Below are 13,785 nucleotides of genomic sequence, written 5' to 3'. Positions count from 1 at the left end.
AGCCTGGGCAACAGAGTGAGACTCCAACTCAAAAAAAAAAAAAAGAAAAGAAAAAAAAGAGTCAATTAAGGATTAAGAAGAAGGGCTGGGCACGGTAGCTCATGCCTGCACGCCCAGCACTTTGGGAGAGGACTGCCTGAGACCAGGGGTTCGAGACCAGCCTGGGCAACTTGGTGAGACCTCGTCTCTACAATAAAAAACAAAATTAGCCGGGCACGGTGGTGCACACCTGTAGTTTCAGCTACTTGGAGGCTGAGGTAGAAGGATCGCCTGAGTCCCTGGGTCAAGGCTGTGGTGGCCATGAGCATGTCACTGCACTCTAGCCTGGGCAACAGAGTGAGACTTCAACTCAAAAAAAAAAAAGAGAGAGAGGGGACAACTAACTTAAATGGCAACAATATTTCTGATAGATGAGACTTGAACACAGGGTATAAAAAATTGAGAGTGAACCATGAATAATTATTTAAATAATTTATAGTAGGGCTTTGAGGACCAAGTGAGATCATGCTATCAACAGGATATTAAACATTACAGAAGCCAGGCTCGGTGGCTCAGCCTATAATCCCGCGCCTTTGGGAAGCTGAGGTGAATGGATTGCCTCAGTCTGCGGGTTCGAGACCCGCCTGGGCAACTTGGCGAGACCTCATTTCTACAATAAAAATTAAAAATTAGCCGGGTGTGGTAGCACATGCCTGTAGTTCCAGCTACTTGGAAGGCTGAGGTGGGAGGATCGCCGGAGCCCAGCGGGTCAAGGTTGTGGTGGCCGGGAGCGGCCAGTGCACTCTAGTCTGGGCGACAGAGTGAGACGCCAACTCAAAAAAACAAAAAACCAAACAAAAACAAACAAACAAAAGTTTAGATGAGAAGTAGCTCATTATGCCTCTCAATTTTTGTCTGACTATAATAACCAAGTAACTATGAAAACAAAACAAAGAGATATAGACAGAAGTAATCAGAGAAGAGAATATAGAGAGATCCCCTCCCTGAACCTGGAAAATATTCAATTGCAGAAAAACAACAGACTGTTCCTAAAATATATTAGACATAGCTCTTCCTAAAGAAGGGTAAAGAGGTCCATGTGATGGCTTATGCCAGTAATCCCAGCACTTTGGGAGGCCGAGGTGAGAGGATCACTTGAGGCTAGGACTCTGAGACCAGCCTGGGCAACACAGCAAGATCCTATCTCTACAAAAAAGAACAAAAAAATTAGCCATGCATGGTGGTACACAGCTACAGACAGGAGGATTGCTTGAGTCCGAGTTTGAAGTTGCATGATCAAGCTATGATCGTGCTACTACACTCCAGCCTGGAAGGCAGAGTGAGATCTTGTCTCAAGAAAACAGAAAAGCTGGGCTCAGTGGCTCAAGTTTGTAATCCCAGCACTTTGGGAGGCCGAGGCGAGAGGACTGTCTGAGCTCAGGGGTTCAAGACCAGCATGGGCAACTTGATGAGACCTCGTCTTTAAAATAAATGAAGAAATAAACCAGGCGTGGTAGTGTGCGCCTGTAGTTTCAGCTGCTTGGAAGGCTGAGGAAGAATGATCGCCTGAGCCCAGAAGGTTGAGGCTGTGGTGGCCGTGACTGTACTCTAGCCTAGGTGACAGAGTGAGACTCCAACTCAAAAAAAAAAAAAAAAAAAAAAAGCATAAAGAACTAGCTAACATTTACTAGGCGCTTCTATGTCAGACATTTTTCAGATGTAGAAATGAGATCTGGAGGGCTTAACAACATCCCCCAAATCACATAGCTAGTAAATGACCAGGCCCATCAAATCCAGGTCTGCCTCATTCTACAGTCTTTATCTCTTCTACACATACTAATTTGTCTGTAAAGCTTTCCACAAATCTCTTAGACCAATGGACTAAGCGTCAAAAGTTTTAGAGGCAGCCAAGTACAGCAAGAGCGTTTATGAATCAACAATACAGATTTTATTTCTAACAAATAATGCTATTCTGTCAACAAATAAGATGAATGAAAAACTGCAGCTATCCAGGGCCTCACCTGTTTGCACTCCCTGAGAAAATCACTGTCAAAATTGGTAAATATGGCTGGGCTGGTAGCTCAGCCTGTAATCCCAGCATTTGGGGAGGCTGAGGTGAATGGATTGCCTGAGCCTGCGGGTTTGAGACCTGCCCGGGCAACTTGGCGAGACCTCATCTCTATAATAAATCAAAAACTAGCCAGGTATGGTAGCGCACCTGTAGTTACAGCTACTTGGAAGGCTGAGGCGGAAGGATGGCCAGAGCCCAGCAGGTGGAGGTTGTGGTGGCCGGGAGCATGCCACTGCACTCCAGTCTGGGCAACAGAGTGAGGATCCAATTAAAAAAAAAAAAAGTAAATATCTCCAAAGAAGATATATAAATGGTTAATAAACACATGAAAAGATGTACAACATCATTAGCCATATGAAAAAATATAAATCAAAACCACAGTGATCATATTCACTAATATGGCTATAATAAAAATAAAAAAAAGACAGACAATAAAGTTTAGCAAGGATGCAGAGAAATGGAACCCTCTTATACTGCTGGTAGTGATGTAAAATGGTGCATCTGCTTTGGAAAACAATCTGACAGTTCCTCAAAAGGGCAAACACAAGTTAACATATGACCCGGCAATTCTTCTCCTAGGTATATAACTCAAGAACACCGAAAACATGTCCAGATAAACACTTATAAGTGAATGTCCAAGCAGCATTGTTCATAATAGCCAAAAAGTGAAAATAATCAAATTTCTATCAATTTGAATGTTGTGTATCTAGACGATGGAATATTATTTGGTAATAAAAATAAAAGTATTTTATACATGCCACACTGTAGGTAAATCTTGAAACAGTATGCTAAGTGAAAGAAGTCAGTTTTTATTTTACTTTACTTTACTTTATTTTATTTTTGAGTTGGAGTCTCACTCTGTCGCCCAGATTGGAATGCAGTGGCCACTCCCGGCCACCGCAGCCTCGACCTGCTGGGCTCCGGCGATCCTTCCGCCTCAGCCTTCCAAGTAGCTGGAACTACAGGCGCATGCTACCATGCCCGGCTAATTTTTTTGAATTATTGTAGAGATGAGGTCTCGCCAAGTTGTCCAGGCAGGTCTCGAACCCACAGGCTCGGGCAATCCACTCACCTCAGCCTCCCAAAGTGCAGGGTTACAGGCTGAGCCACCAAGCCTGACTAGAAGTCAGTTTTATAAAGGACTGCATATTATATGATTCCATTTATATGGACTATCCAGAATAGGCAAATATGTAGAGACAGAAAGTAGATTAGTGCTTACCTAGGGCTGGAGGGAGTGTATGGGGTTAGGGTTTACTTCTGGGGCAATGAAAATGTTCTAAAATTGATTGTGATGATGGTTGCATAACTCTAAACATACTAAAAGTCACTATGCTGTATACTTTAAATGGGTGGCTTGTGTGATATGTGAATTAAATCTCAATAAAGCCATTTTTAAAAACTAGTGAATAATTAACTTTTGAGAGACCAAGTACAATCTTCCCTGAAAAGCCAAGGAGAGCTCTGCTCTCCCAGTTTTTTTAAAGACTAGTTTAAAGCTATGAAAAAATAAACAGCTTCCTCCAATTTCTGAGTGGCTTTAACAAAGGGAATAAACTACACTTAAGGGCTTGGAATCAGAATCTAAGCCCAAAGGAACTTTAAAGATTACCTAACTCTAATATTCTCAATTTACAGATGAGAAAACTCTGCCTAGAGAAGTTAAATAACCTATGTAAGATCCTTTAGCTGGGAAGTATCAGGGCTGAGTCCAGACCACTGACTCCAAATTGTGTTCTTTCCCTTCACAAGACTTCCATAATGCTTGAGGGGCCAAAATGACAAATTATCAACAATTTCAAAGAATATGAGAAACCCCCTCCACACACACACACACACACACACACACAAGAACTGTCACGTAGTATCCTTTGATACCTGCGAAAACCTCATCTAGAAAAGCTTTCCTCAAACTATTAAAAGGAAATACAAGGAGCTCAATTTCCTCGATCCAAATTATGTTGAAGAGCAATAAACAGGTCAGAGGAGAAAGTTTTATTTTACTTTATTTTATTTTTTGAGTTGGAGTCTCATTATCACCCAGGCTGGAGTGCAGTGGCACACTCATGGCCACTGCATCCTCAACCTGCTGGGCTCAGGTAATTCTTCCACCTCAACCTTCCAGGTAGGTGGAATCACAGGCGCATGCTAACCACACTCGGCTAATTTCTTGATTTACTGTAGAGGTGAGGTCTGGCCAAGTTGTCCAGGCTGGACTTGAACCCTGGGATGAGGCAATCCTCTCCCCTCCACCTCCCAAAGTGCTGGGTTTATAGGCGCAAGCCACAACACCCAGCCAGAGGAGAAAGTGTTAAAAGAGAAAAGAATCTTTAAAATAAAATATATCTTTCAAAAAAAGGTACAGGGAAAATGAGAACAAGCCTAGTAACTTCAGATGGATTTCTGGCCCAGTGTGGGTGGCTCATGCCTCATCCTAGTACTTTAGGAGGGAAAGGCAAGAGGACTGCCTGAGTCCAGGAGTTTGAGACTAGCCTGGGCAACATGGCGAGACCTTGTGCCTACAATTAAATTTTTTTAAAAAAATTAACCAGGCATGGTGGTGCATGCCTGTAGTCCCAGCTACTTGGATTGCTAAAGTGGAAGGATTGCCTGAGCCCAGCAGGTTGAGGCTGTGGTAGTGGTAATCGTGCCACTGCACTCCATCCTGGGTGGCAGAGTGAAACTCTAACTCAAAAACAAAAACGGTTTCTGAATTGATAGATCTCTAAACTATAAAAGGGGAATTCCAGATTGATTTACTGACCAGTTGTCTTCAAGGAAAAGCCTAACACTAAAAAAACAGATTACAGTTGTGCTAGACTTTTCCTCTGAAAAGAACTCTGATCAAATGTGGGGAATAAAAGTGGACGTTGGGAATCCCTGTTTGAGTAAGCAGAATGAGAGAAGGGAACAAACTGTGAGGCTCTTTGCAGATAAAACTTCTATTGTCTCTCTGCTTTAAGAGTTCTCTAAATTGGCTGGCATGGTGGCTCATGCCTATAATCCCAGCACATTTGGAGGCCAAGATGAGAGGACTGCCTGAGCCCGGAGGTTCCAGACTAGACTGGGCAACTTGGTGAGACCTCATCACTACAATAAATCAAAAAATCAGCCGGGCATGGGGGCGCATGCCTGTAGTTTCAGCTACTTGGAAGGCTGAGTCGGAAGGATGGCCTGAGCCTAGCAGGTAAAGGTTGCGGTGGCCGTGAGCCTGCCACTGCACTCCAGCCTGAGCAACAGAGTAAGATTCTGTTTCCAAAAAAAAAAAAAAAAAAAGAATAAGGATAATTCTGAAATCTACAAAAGGCAGCTTCACCTAAATAAGCAGGCACTTAGGTATAAGGAGTACAAAATGCAGAGTAAAGCCCAAATCCAAATGCAGGACCAAATGTAGGACTGAGATGCATTGAGAGTGAAATGAAGTCTTGAAAAATCACGTCCCAGCAGAGACAGTCACAGATGTCTACCCTATGCTCACACTTAGGCAACAAAGGCAACAGTTCTTTCCTTAGCATCTAATCAGCACTAAATGACTACAGTCAACTCCAAGGCCAGACTCCTTCTGACACTTCCCACAGAAATTGAATAAGCAAAGAGGTATGAAAATCCACACGGGACGCAGTGAATTATCTCATGTTGCCACAGCAGAAGATGCACAGGAGTGAATATTTGGAATCAGTGGTACCGTGTGTTCAACTTGAGAGCCTTAAAAAGACAGTAAAGTTGTGAACTTTAGCCAAAAATTGGAGTTTGAAACTTTTGCTGGTATATCTGGAAATTTTACCTAAAATTCCAGGAAGGCCAGGAATGCCTAGATTGCATACACAAGTAAAAATGGAAAGAACTGCTCCATCTGCTAGATTAAATATTGGTTTTTCCTGGGTTTTCATTTAGAAATTGGGAGACTTGGTTGGTTTTCTTCTTACCTGCCAAAGACAGTATTAATGTTGGTGTACTTGGGAAATGAAGCAAAGGATGCTTGAGTTGCAAAAAACAAATCTTAATCCCTAATTCTCAATCCAAAATTCAAAGAATTCTAGGCCAGGCATGGTGGCTCATGCCTGTAATCCCAGCACTTTGGAAGGCCAAGGTGGAAGGGTTGCTTGAGTCCAGGAGTTTGAGATCAGCCTAAGCAACATAGCGAGACCTGTCTCTCCAAAAAAGTAAAAGATTAACCAGGCATGGTGGCATATGCCTGTAGTCTCAGCTACTAGGGAGACTGAGGCAGAAGACCACCTGAATCCAGGAGGTCAAGGCTGTGGTGAGCCATAGACTGCACCATGGCACTCCAGTCTAGGCAGAGTAAGACTCCAACTCAAAACAAAACAAAAAAACAACAAAGAATTCCAACTCAGAGCAATTATTCTGATTAGCAGTGAATCTCTCCCTGAAATGCCCTAAAATGAACAAATGCCGTTGGACCTGTAAGGCTTGGGGCCTGAGAAGGGATGAAAAATAGTCAAGCATTTAAATAAAGTTCTGGCTGGCCTTCAGTTTCTAACAATGCTATGATGTGTTTCTCCAGTTTCTCCCTCCCTTGGCCTCCTGTCATCACCCAGCACTGAGGCAGAGGTCCAACAGGCAACATCAGCTACAAATAAGTGGCAGGGAGCCAGAGCATTGCAGTTCAACTACAGAGTTTAGGGGACAACCTTGAGGCAGAATCAATTTAGTTCTTCCAACTGTTAGAGACAAGATATGAAAGTGTAAGTTGGGGACATGTATTGCAAAAAGGACAAATACTTTTGATCAGAAGACTCATGACTGAGCCAGGAGCAGTGGCTCACGTCTGTAATCCTAGCACTTTAGGAGGCCAAGGTGAGATTCAAGACCAGCCTGGACAACTTGGCGAGACACTGTCTCTACAATAAATCAAAAAATTAGCCGGAGGTGGTGGCACGTGCCTATAATTCCAGCTACTTGGAAGGCTCAGGTGGAAGGATCGCCTAAGTCCAGTAATTCGAGGCTGCAGTGGCCATGAGCATGCTCCAGCCTGGGTGACAGAGACAGACTCCAACTCCAAAAAAAAAAAAAAGACTCATGATTGATTTTTAACTTCATTCCTCACTAGATTTATAATCTTGGCAAAGTCACCTTACCCCTCTAATCCTCACTATTTTTAGCTGTTTTTATCCTGAGAGGATAAAATACCATTACCTCCTTCAGGGTTATTGTAAGGATCAAATCAGATAAGAATGTGCTTCATAAGCTATAAAACACTACTGAGGCCGGGCATAGAAGCTTACACTTGTAATTCTAGCACTTTGGAAGGCCAAGGTAGAAGATGCTTGAGTTCAGGAGTTCGAGACCAGCCTGGACAACATAGTGATATCTCATTTATTTATTTATTTATTTTTGAGTTGGAGACTCACTCTGTCACCCAGACTGGAGTGCAGTGGCACGCTCCCGGCCACCGCAGTCGTGACCTACTGGGCTCCAGTGATCCTTCCGCCTCAGCCTTCCAAGTAGCTGGAACTACAGGCGTGTGCTATCATGCCCACCTAATTTTTTATTTTATTGTACAGATGAGGTCTCGCCAAGTTGCCCAGGCAGGTCTTGAACCCACGGGCTCAGGCAATCCACTCACCTTAGCCTCCCAAAGCACTGGGATTACAGGCTCAACCATCAGGCCTGGCTGATATCTCATTTCTATAAAAAAATTTTTAAAATGAGATGGGTCTGGTGGCATGTACCCGTAGTCCCAGCTACTTCGAAGGCTAAGGTGAAAGGATTGCCTAAGCCCAAGAGGTCAAGGCTGTGGTGACCTGGTGACCTGTGATCTTGCCACTGCACTCCAGCCTGGGTGACAGAGTGAGATTTTGACTTGAAATAAATACATAAATAAAATATACAACTGTTGAAATATCTAGTTAAGGTAACAAATACTTATTGGATCCCTCTCATGCTCGTTTTGCAGTACTTAACAGAGAAAGCAGCCCAACACAGTCACAACCCTCAAGGAGTATTCTAACAGGGGGCACAGATGTGTGAACACTCAGGCATCTCTTCAAAGCAGTAAGAAATTAGGTTGAGTTGCAACTGATTTAGTCTGAAGAATGGCAGTCAGAGTCTCAGGAAGGTGATACTGGAGCTGGTCTTTGAATGGTAAGTGGGCGATACCTAGACAGAGGAAGCTGGGATATGCATTCTAGGAAGAATGGAATAAATAAACAAAGAGGTGTAAAAGTACAGGATGTTCACAGAACAATGAGTTGTCTCATGTGGCTACAGCACAGGCTACACAAGAAAAAGAGGTGCACGAAAATGAAGCTGGACAGGTAGGTTGGAACCAGATGGTGAAGGACTTTGTATCATGACTGAGTTAGGCAGTCTTTGGAGGAATTTACAGAAGGAAATGCTGTTTTTTTTCCTCCTCATCCTTCTCCCTTTCTTCTTTGTCCTGACACTATAAAAAGTAAGACACAATATCTGCCTTCAAGTTATAATCTAGCAGAAAGATACAGAGTGTATATAAATGCTTTGGTTGCTATAAGAGAAGTGCATAAGGAGTACAGTGAGGGGCACAAAGAAAAGGGTAGTCAATTCCACACAGAAGAGTCAGAAGAATATTTATTTATGAGGTGTTAAGTTGGTGTTAGAGAACTAACACTTAGGGAAGGTATTCTAAGCAGAGGGAGGAGTATGAGCAAAGATAGGTTCATAAAATAACATGGCACATAGCTTGGCAAGAGCTTAAGATATGAAGGGAATTCGGTGCTATGAGCCTGAAAAGGTGGGCAGCAACCACAAGTCAGTACTGCATAGGCTAAGAGTATAGGTTCAGCCAGGCATGATGGCTCATACCTGCAATCCCAGCCCTTTGAGAGGCAGAGGTGAGAGGATTGCCTGAACCCAGGGGTTCGAGACAAGCCTGGACAACTTGGTGAGACCTCATCACTACAACAAATTTTTAAAATTAGCCAGGAATGGTGGCACATACCTGTGGTTCTAGCTAATTGGAAGGCTAAGGCAGAAGGATCACCCGAGCCCAGCAGGTTGAGGCTGCAGTGGCTATGAGCATGCCACTGGACTCCAGCCTGGGTGACAGCGTGAGACTTCTACTCAAAAAAAAAAACCCAAACAGGTTCTAGGCTTTAGTCTGCCTGACTTCTAAACTTTCAATTTTACCTCTTTCTAGCAGTGTGACCTTGAACAAATTACCCTCTATAAACCTCATTTTCCCCAATAATAAAATGGGGATATTAATGGAACCTATAGCATAAGGTCACTGAAAGAATAAATGAGATAATCCATGTAAAGGACTTAGTATAGAATGTCTAATTTATAGGAAGCCCTCAATATATAATTACTACTATTGTCATTATCATTGTTATTAAAAAAAACTTTGTTGGGAAACTATTATAGTATTCAAAATAAGAGATGGTGAGGCCCTGGATAAGAGCAGAGGTGATAAGAGATGGAGAAGACAGATAGATATAAGCAATCTCCACCCTAGCCCCCCACAAGAGATAAGGTCTCAGGGTCTCACTTTATCACCCAGGCTGGAATGTAGTGGTGCAGTCATGGCTTACTACAGCCTCAAACTCCTAGGCCCAAGCAATCCCCTTGCCTTAGCCTCCCAAGTACTTGGCTATAGGCATGTGCCACTATGACTGGCTAGTATTTTTTTTCAGTAAAGGTGGAGTATCACTATGTTGCCCACTCTATTCTTGAACTCCTGGTCTCAAGTGATCCTCCTCCCTTGGCCTCCCAAAGTTCTGGGATTATAGGGGTGAGCCATCACACCCAGTCTGCAAGCAATCTTTCTGAGATATAAGACTGTCTGGACGTAGTAACAAGGAAGAGATTGTTGGCACTACTGAACCAAATGTGACTCTAGGTTCCTAACTTGGACAACTAGCTACATGAGTGAAAATATTTGGCCGGGCTTGGTGGCTCAGTCTGTAATCCCAGCCGAGGCGAGTGGACTGCCTGAGCCTGCGGGTTCGAGACCCACCTGGGCAACTTGGTGAAACCTCATCTCTACAATGAATCAAAAAATTAGTTGGGCATGGTAGCGCGCGCCTATAGTTCCAGCTACTTGGAAGGTTGAAGTGGAAGGATCGCCAGAGCCCAGCAGGTCGAGGCTGCAGTGGCCGGAAGCGTGCCACTGCACTCCAGTCTGGGCGACGGAGTGAGACTCCAACTCAAAAAAGAAAGAAAGAAAATATGTAAAAATTTGGGATGTGTTAAAAATAAGGTATGCTTGGGTAACCTCCAGACGAACATGTCAAGTACACTTTGAGAAACAGGTCTTTGGCAGAGGCAAGAATGCAGAAAAAGACTGTCTCTGCCTCCTCATCCAGATCTTATAGTGTGAAAACCACCCTCACCTGCAGTACCCATTAAACAGGGGCCCTAGAGAGTAATGTAACCGTCTCACTGACCACAGTTTACTGAACTACAGATAGACAACAGACCCATGGAGGAAAAGAAAGCACCAGCCAATCAGTTTCTGTGTTTGTGCCTTTGGAGTCACATGAACTCAGGGGTTTACATCACAATTTGAGGGACAACCACTGTGGCTCACTCATACCTATGGGAGGAATGCAGAGAAGTGAATGGAGGAGGCACACAGACAGAAGTAAAAGTGAAGAAACACAAGGCGTTACCAAAAAAAGAATGAGAAAGTAGATATCTAGTAATTATTTAGTTTTCATAAAGCCCAGCTACATCTAGACCTCAGATTCTGTGAGATCTTCCTGTATCAATATGTACCCGTGCTTCTTTGCAATTCAAGCAACCAAACAATATCTGTGCCAAAAATGGATGAGACTGCTTGAGAAGAACATATATAGCAAATAAGAAAATGACAACGTTAGGAACCTGGGGAACATAAACGTGGAAGAGTCAGAGGGAGAAAAGCCAGTGGAAGAGGCAGAAAAAAGGCATTCACAGAGGGAAGAGGTAATTCAGGAAAAAGCAGTGCCCTAGAAGTCAACTTAAGAGATGGTTTCAAGGAGTAGACAGCAGTATCATATGCCACAGAGATATTAAATAAGAAAAAGACAAACTTAGGCCAATGGATATGGCAATTAAGACATTACTGGCGACTTTACTCAGAGCAATAATAATTATTATAACTCAAAGACTCTGTTTTCATACTGTTTATCCGTAGATGGGTCTTAACCTGTTCCTGCTCTGGTTTCTCTACTACTTACAATAATAATAATAATAATAATAATAAAATATTCCCTAACACTAACCATCCTGGAGATGTTCTGTATCTTAAACTGCATGGTAGTAAAATTCGTCAAAGAAAACATTTAAGATTCATGCACTTTAAGAGAAAGAGAAGCCAGGTGCAGTGGCTCACACCTATAAACCCAGCACTTTGGGAGGCCAAGGTGAGAGGATTGCCTGAACCCTGGGGTTCGAGACCAGCCTGGACAACTTGGCGAGCCTTGTCTCTACCATAAATCAAAAAATTAGCCAAGTGTGGTGGCACATGCCTATAGTTTCAGCCACTTGGAGTTCTGAGGCAGAAGGATCACCTGGGCCTAGCAGGTCAAGGTTGCAGTGGCCATGAGCGTGCCATTGCTCTCCAGCCTGGGTGACAGAGTAAGACTCCAAATAAATTTTAAAAAGAGCAAGATAGAGAAAATCCCCACTATCCTGTCCATCTATAGTAATCATATTAAAAAATAAAAACAAAAAAGGGCATATAAAATAATTTATAAGGCCAGTCATGGTGGCTCACACCTATAATCCCAGCACTTTGGGAGGCCGAGGTAAGAAGACTGCCTGAGCCCATGGGTTTGAGACCAGCCTAGGCAACTTGGTGAGACCACATCTCTACAATAAAACAAAATAATTAGCTGGGCATGGTGATATGTGCCTGTAGTTCCAGCTACTTGGAAGGGTGAAGTGGAAGAATTGCCTGAGCACAGCAGGTCGAGGCTGTGGTGGCCTTGATTATACCACACACTCTAGTCTGGGCAACAGAGTGAGACCCTGACTCAAAAACAAAACAAAAACAATAACAAAACTTCTGCCTTCTGATGTAAAGGCACATAAAACTATTCTCACCAAGAAATAGATCAGTACAAGTCTCTACATTGTTATAACTGTATTAGTTTTAAATACAGTTGGGTGTATTAAAACTGTATTAGTTTTAAATACAGTTGGGCTGGGTGGCTTAGCCTATAATCCCAGCGCTTTGGGAGGCTGAGGTGAGTGGACTGCCTGAGCCTGCAGGTTCGAGACCCACCTGGGCAACTTGGCGAGACCTCATCTCTACAATAAATCAAAAATTAGCCAGGCGTGGCAGGACACGGCTGTAGTTTCAGCTACTTGGAAGGCTGAGACGGAAGGATTGCTGGAGCCCAGCAGGTCGAGGCTGCAGTGGCCAGTAGTCCAGTCTGGGTGATAGAGTGAGACTCCAACACACACACATACACAAAAAGGAAAGACAGTCACATGTGTAGATTTGAACACATAGTAAATAATTTGAACCATCTGAAAGAGGGATTGACAGATCCTGATGAGGGCAGAGAGTGGTGCTGAGGCAGCATATACGAAGGGGTCCCACCTTCATCAAGTGCTTGTTGACCCACTTGGTGAACGTTTTCTTCTGAACCCGGTCCCGTTCATCTATAAAGAAAACACAGAGAAGGCACTGGCTTAGTGCTATCCAGGCAATAAGTTCACATATCCCTGCCCTAACCATATCCCATTTTCTCTAGGACCATTTAAAAAGGTTGATTTTGACCACAGAAACATGGGACAGTGACTTCTTGTTAGGAAGTTTTAGCCTATCTAAACTTTTTCAGCTTTGATCATGCTGTCACTTTACAGATTACACAGAATCATCACATGCCTCAAAAATCATGTCATGGCAAAGTAATGGCAAGATAAGTTGAGCACAGTAGGAAGCAGAGTGAGTCCCCACTTCCCTCACAACAAGCTCCAAAGAGCCAATGCTGTAAATATCACCAACAGAAGGGGTGGTGGGGGGTGGCCTTGGCATTTGGGATACTCATACTGCAGTGGTTAAATCTCACACTTTGGCCAGGTGCAGTGGCTCACACCTATAATCCCAGCACCTTGAGGGGCTGAGGTGAAAGGATTTCCTGAGCCCACGGGTTTGAGACCAGCCCAGGCAACTTGACGAGACCTCATCTCTACAATAAATCAAAAAACTAGCCGAGTGTGGTGGCGCATGCCTGTGGTTCCAGCTACTTGGAAGGCTGAGGTGGAAGGATCACCTGAGTCCAGCAGGTCAAGGTTGCAGTGGTGGTGAGCATGCCACTGCACTCAAGACTGGGCAACAGAATGAGACTCTAACTCAAAATAAAAATAATAACTCACTCTTCAAGCACCAGTCTGTCTGAGCATTGCTTCTCCCTCTCCTACCCCAGTACTTCCTTCATTTCAATTTCCTCACCAGTCACTACTAGCGAGTCAAACACTCAAAGCTGCCTAGTTTACCCCCACTGTACATCTCTTCCCTCCTTTCCTTCTCCTAAGTCTTACAGAGGCAAATGCCTCTCCTTTCTCAATTTTTTTTCACGTCTTTAACAGCAACATGAGTGTCAATACTTGACAGTGACTGATCCACAGAGGCCCTCTCCTGCAGAGGACTCAGTTTCTCCCACTCCTGTCAATTCCCCAAAGCCACTTTCAGACCACTGAGCCATCAGCCCTGCTCCTTTTCTATTTATTGGAAGCCCACACCATCCTCTATCTTGCTCAAACCATCTTGTCATTGTCCATGCCCTGTTGCCCATCACCTT

At 43.7% G+C, this 13,785-nt stretch overlaps 1 protein-coding gene across 1 annotated transcript in view; it reads right to left on the bottom strand.

Annotated features, from left to right (window-relative positions):
- Positions 1 to 12,651, bottom strand: part of LOC103252075 (microtubule-actin cross-linking factor 1) — a 237,477-nt gene extending 224,826 nt beyond the window's left edge. Inside the window, exon 1 of the mRNA XM_021708921.1 lies at positions 12,582 to 12,651. Coding sequence (XP_021564596.1) covers positions 12,582 to 12,587 — 6 coding nt within the window. The 5' untranslated portion in view covers positions 12,588 to 12,651. The remainder of the gene's footprint in view (positions 1 to 12,581) is intronic.
- Between the last annotated feature and the right edge of the window lie 1,134 nt (positions 12,652 to 13,785).

This window comes from Carlito syrichta, unplaced genomic scaffold (assembly GCF_000164805.1).
Source record: "Carlito syrichta isolate Samal-C Ts95f unplaced genomic scaffold, Tarsius_syrichta-2.0.1 Scaffold153578, whole genome shotgun sequence".
Lineage (NCBI taxonomy): Eukaryota > Metazoa > Chordata > Mammalia > Primates > Tarsiidae > Carlito > Carlito syrichta.
Note: the sequence above shows the minus strand (reverse complement) of the source record. Positions and strands in the feature narration are given on the sequence as shown.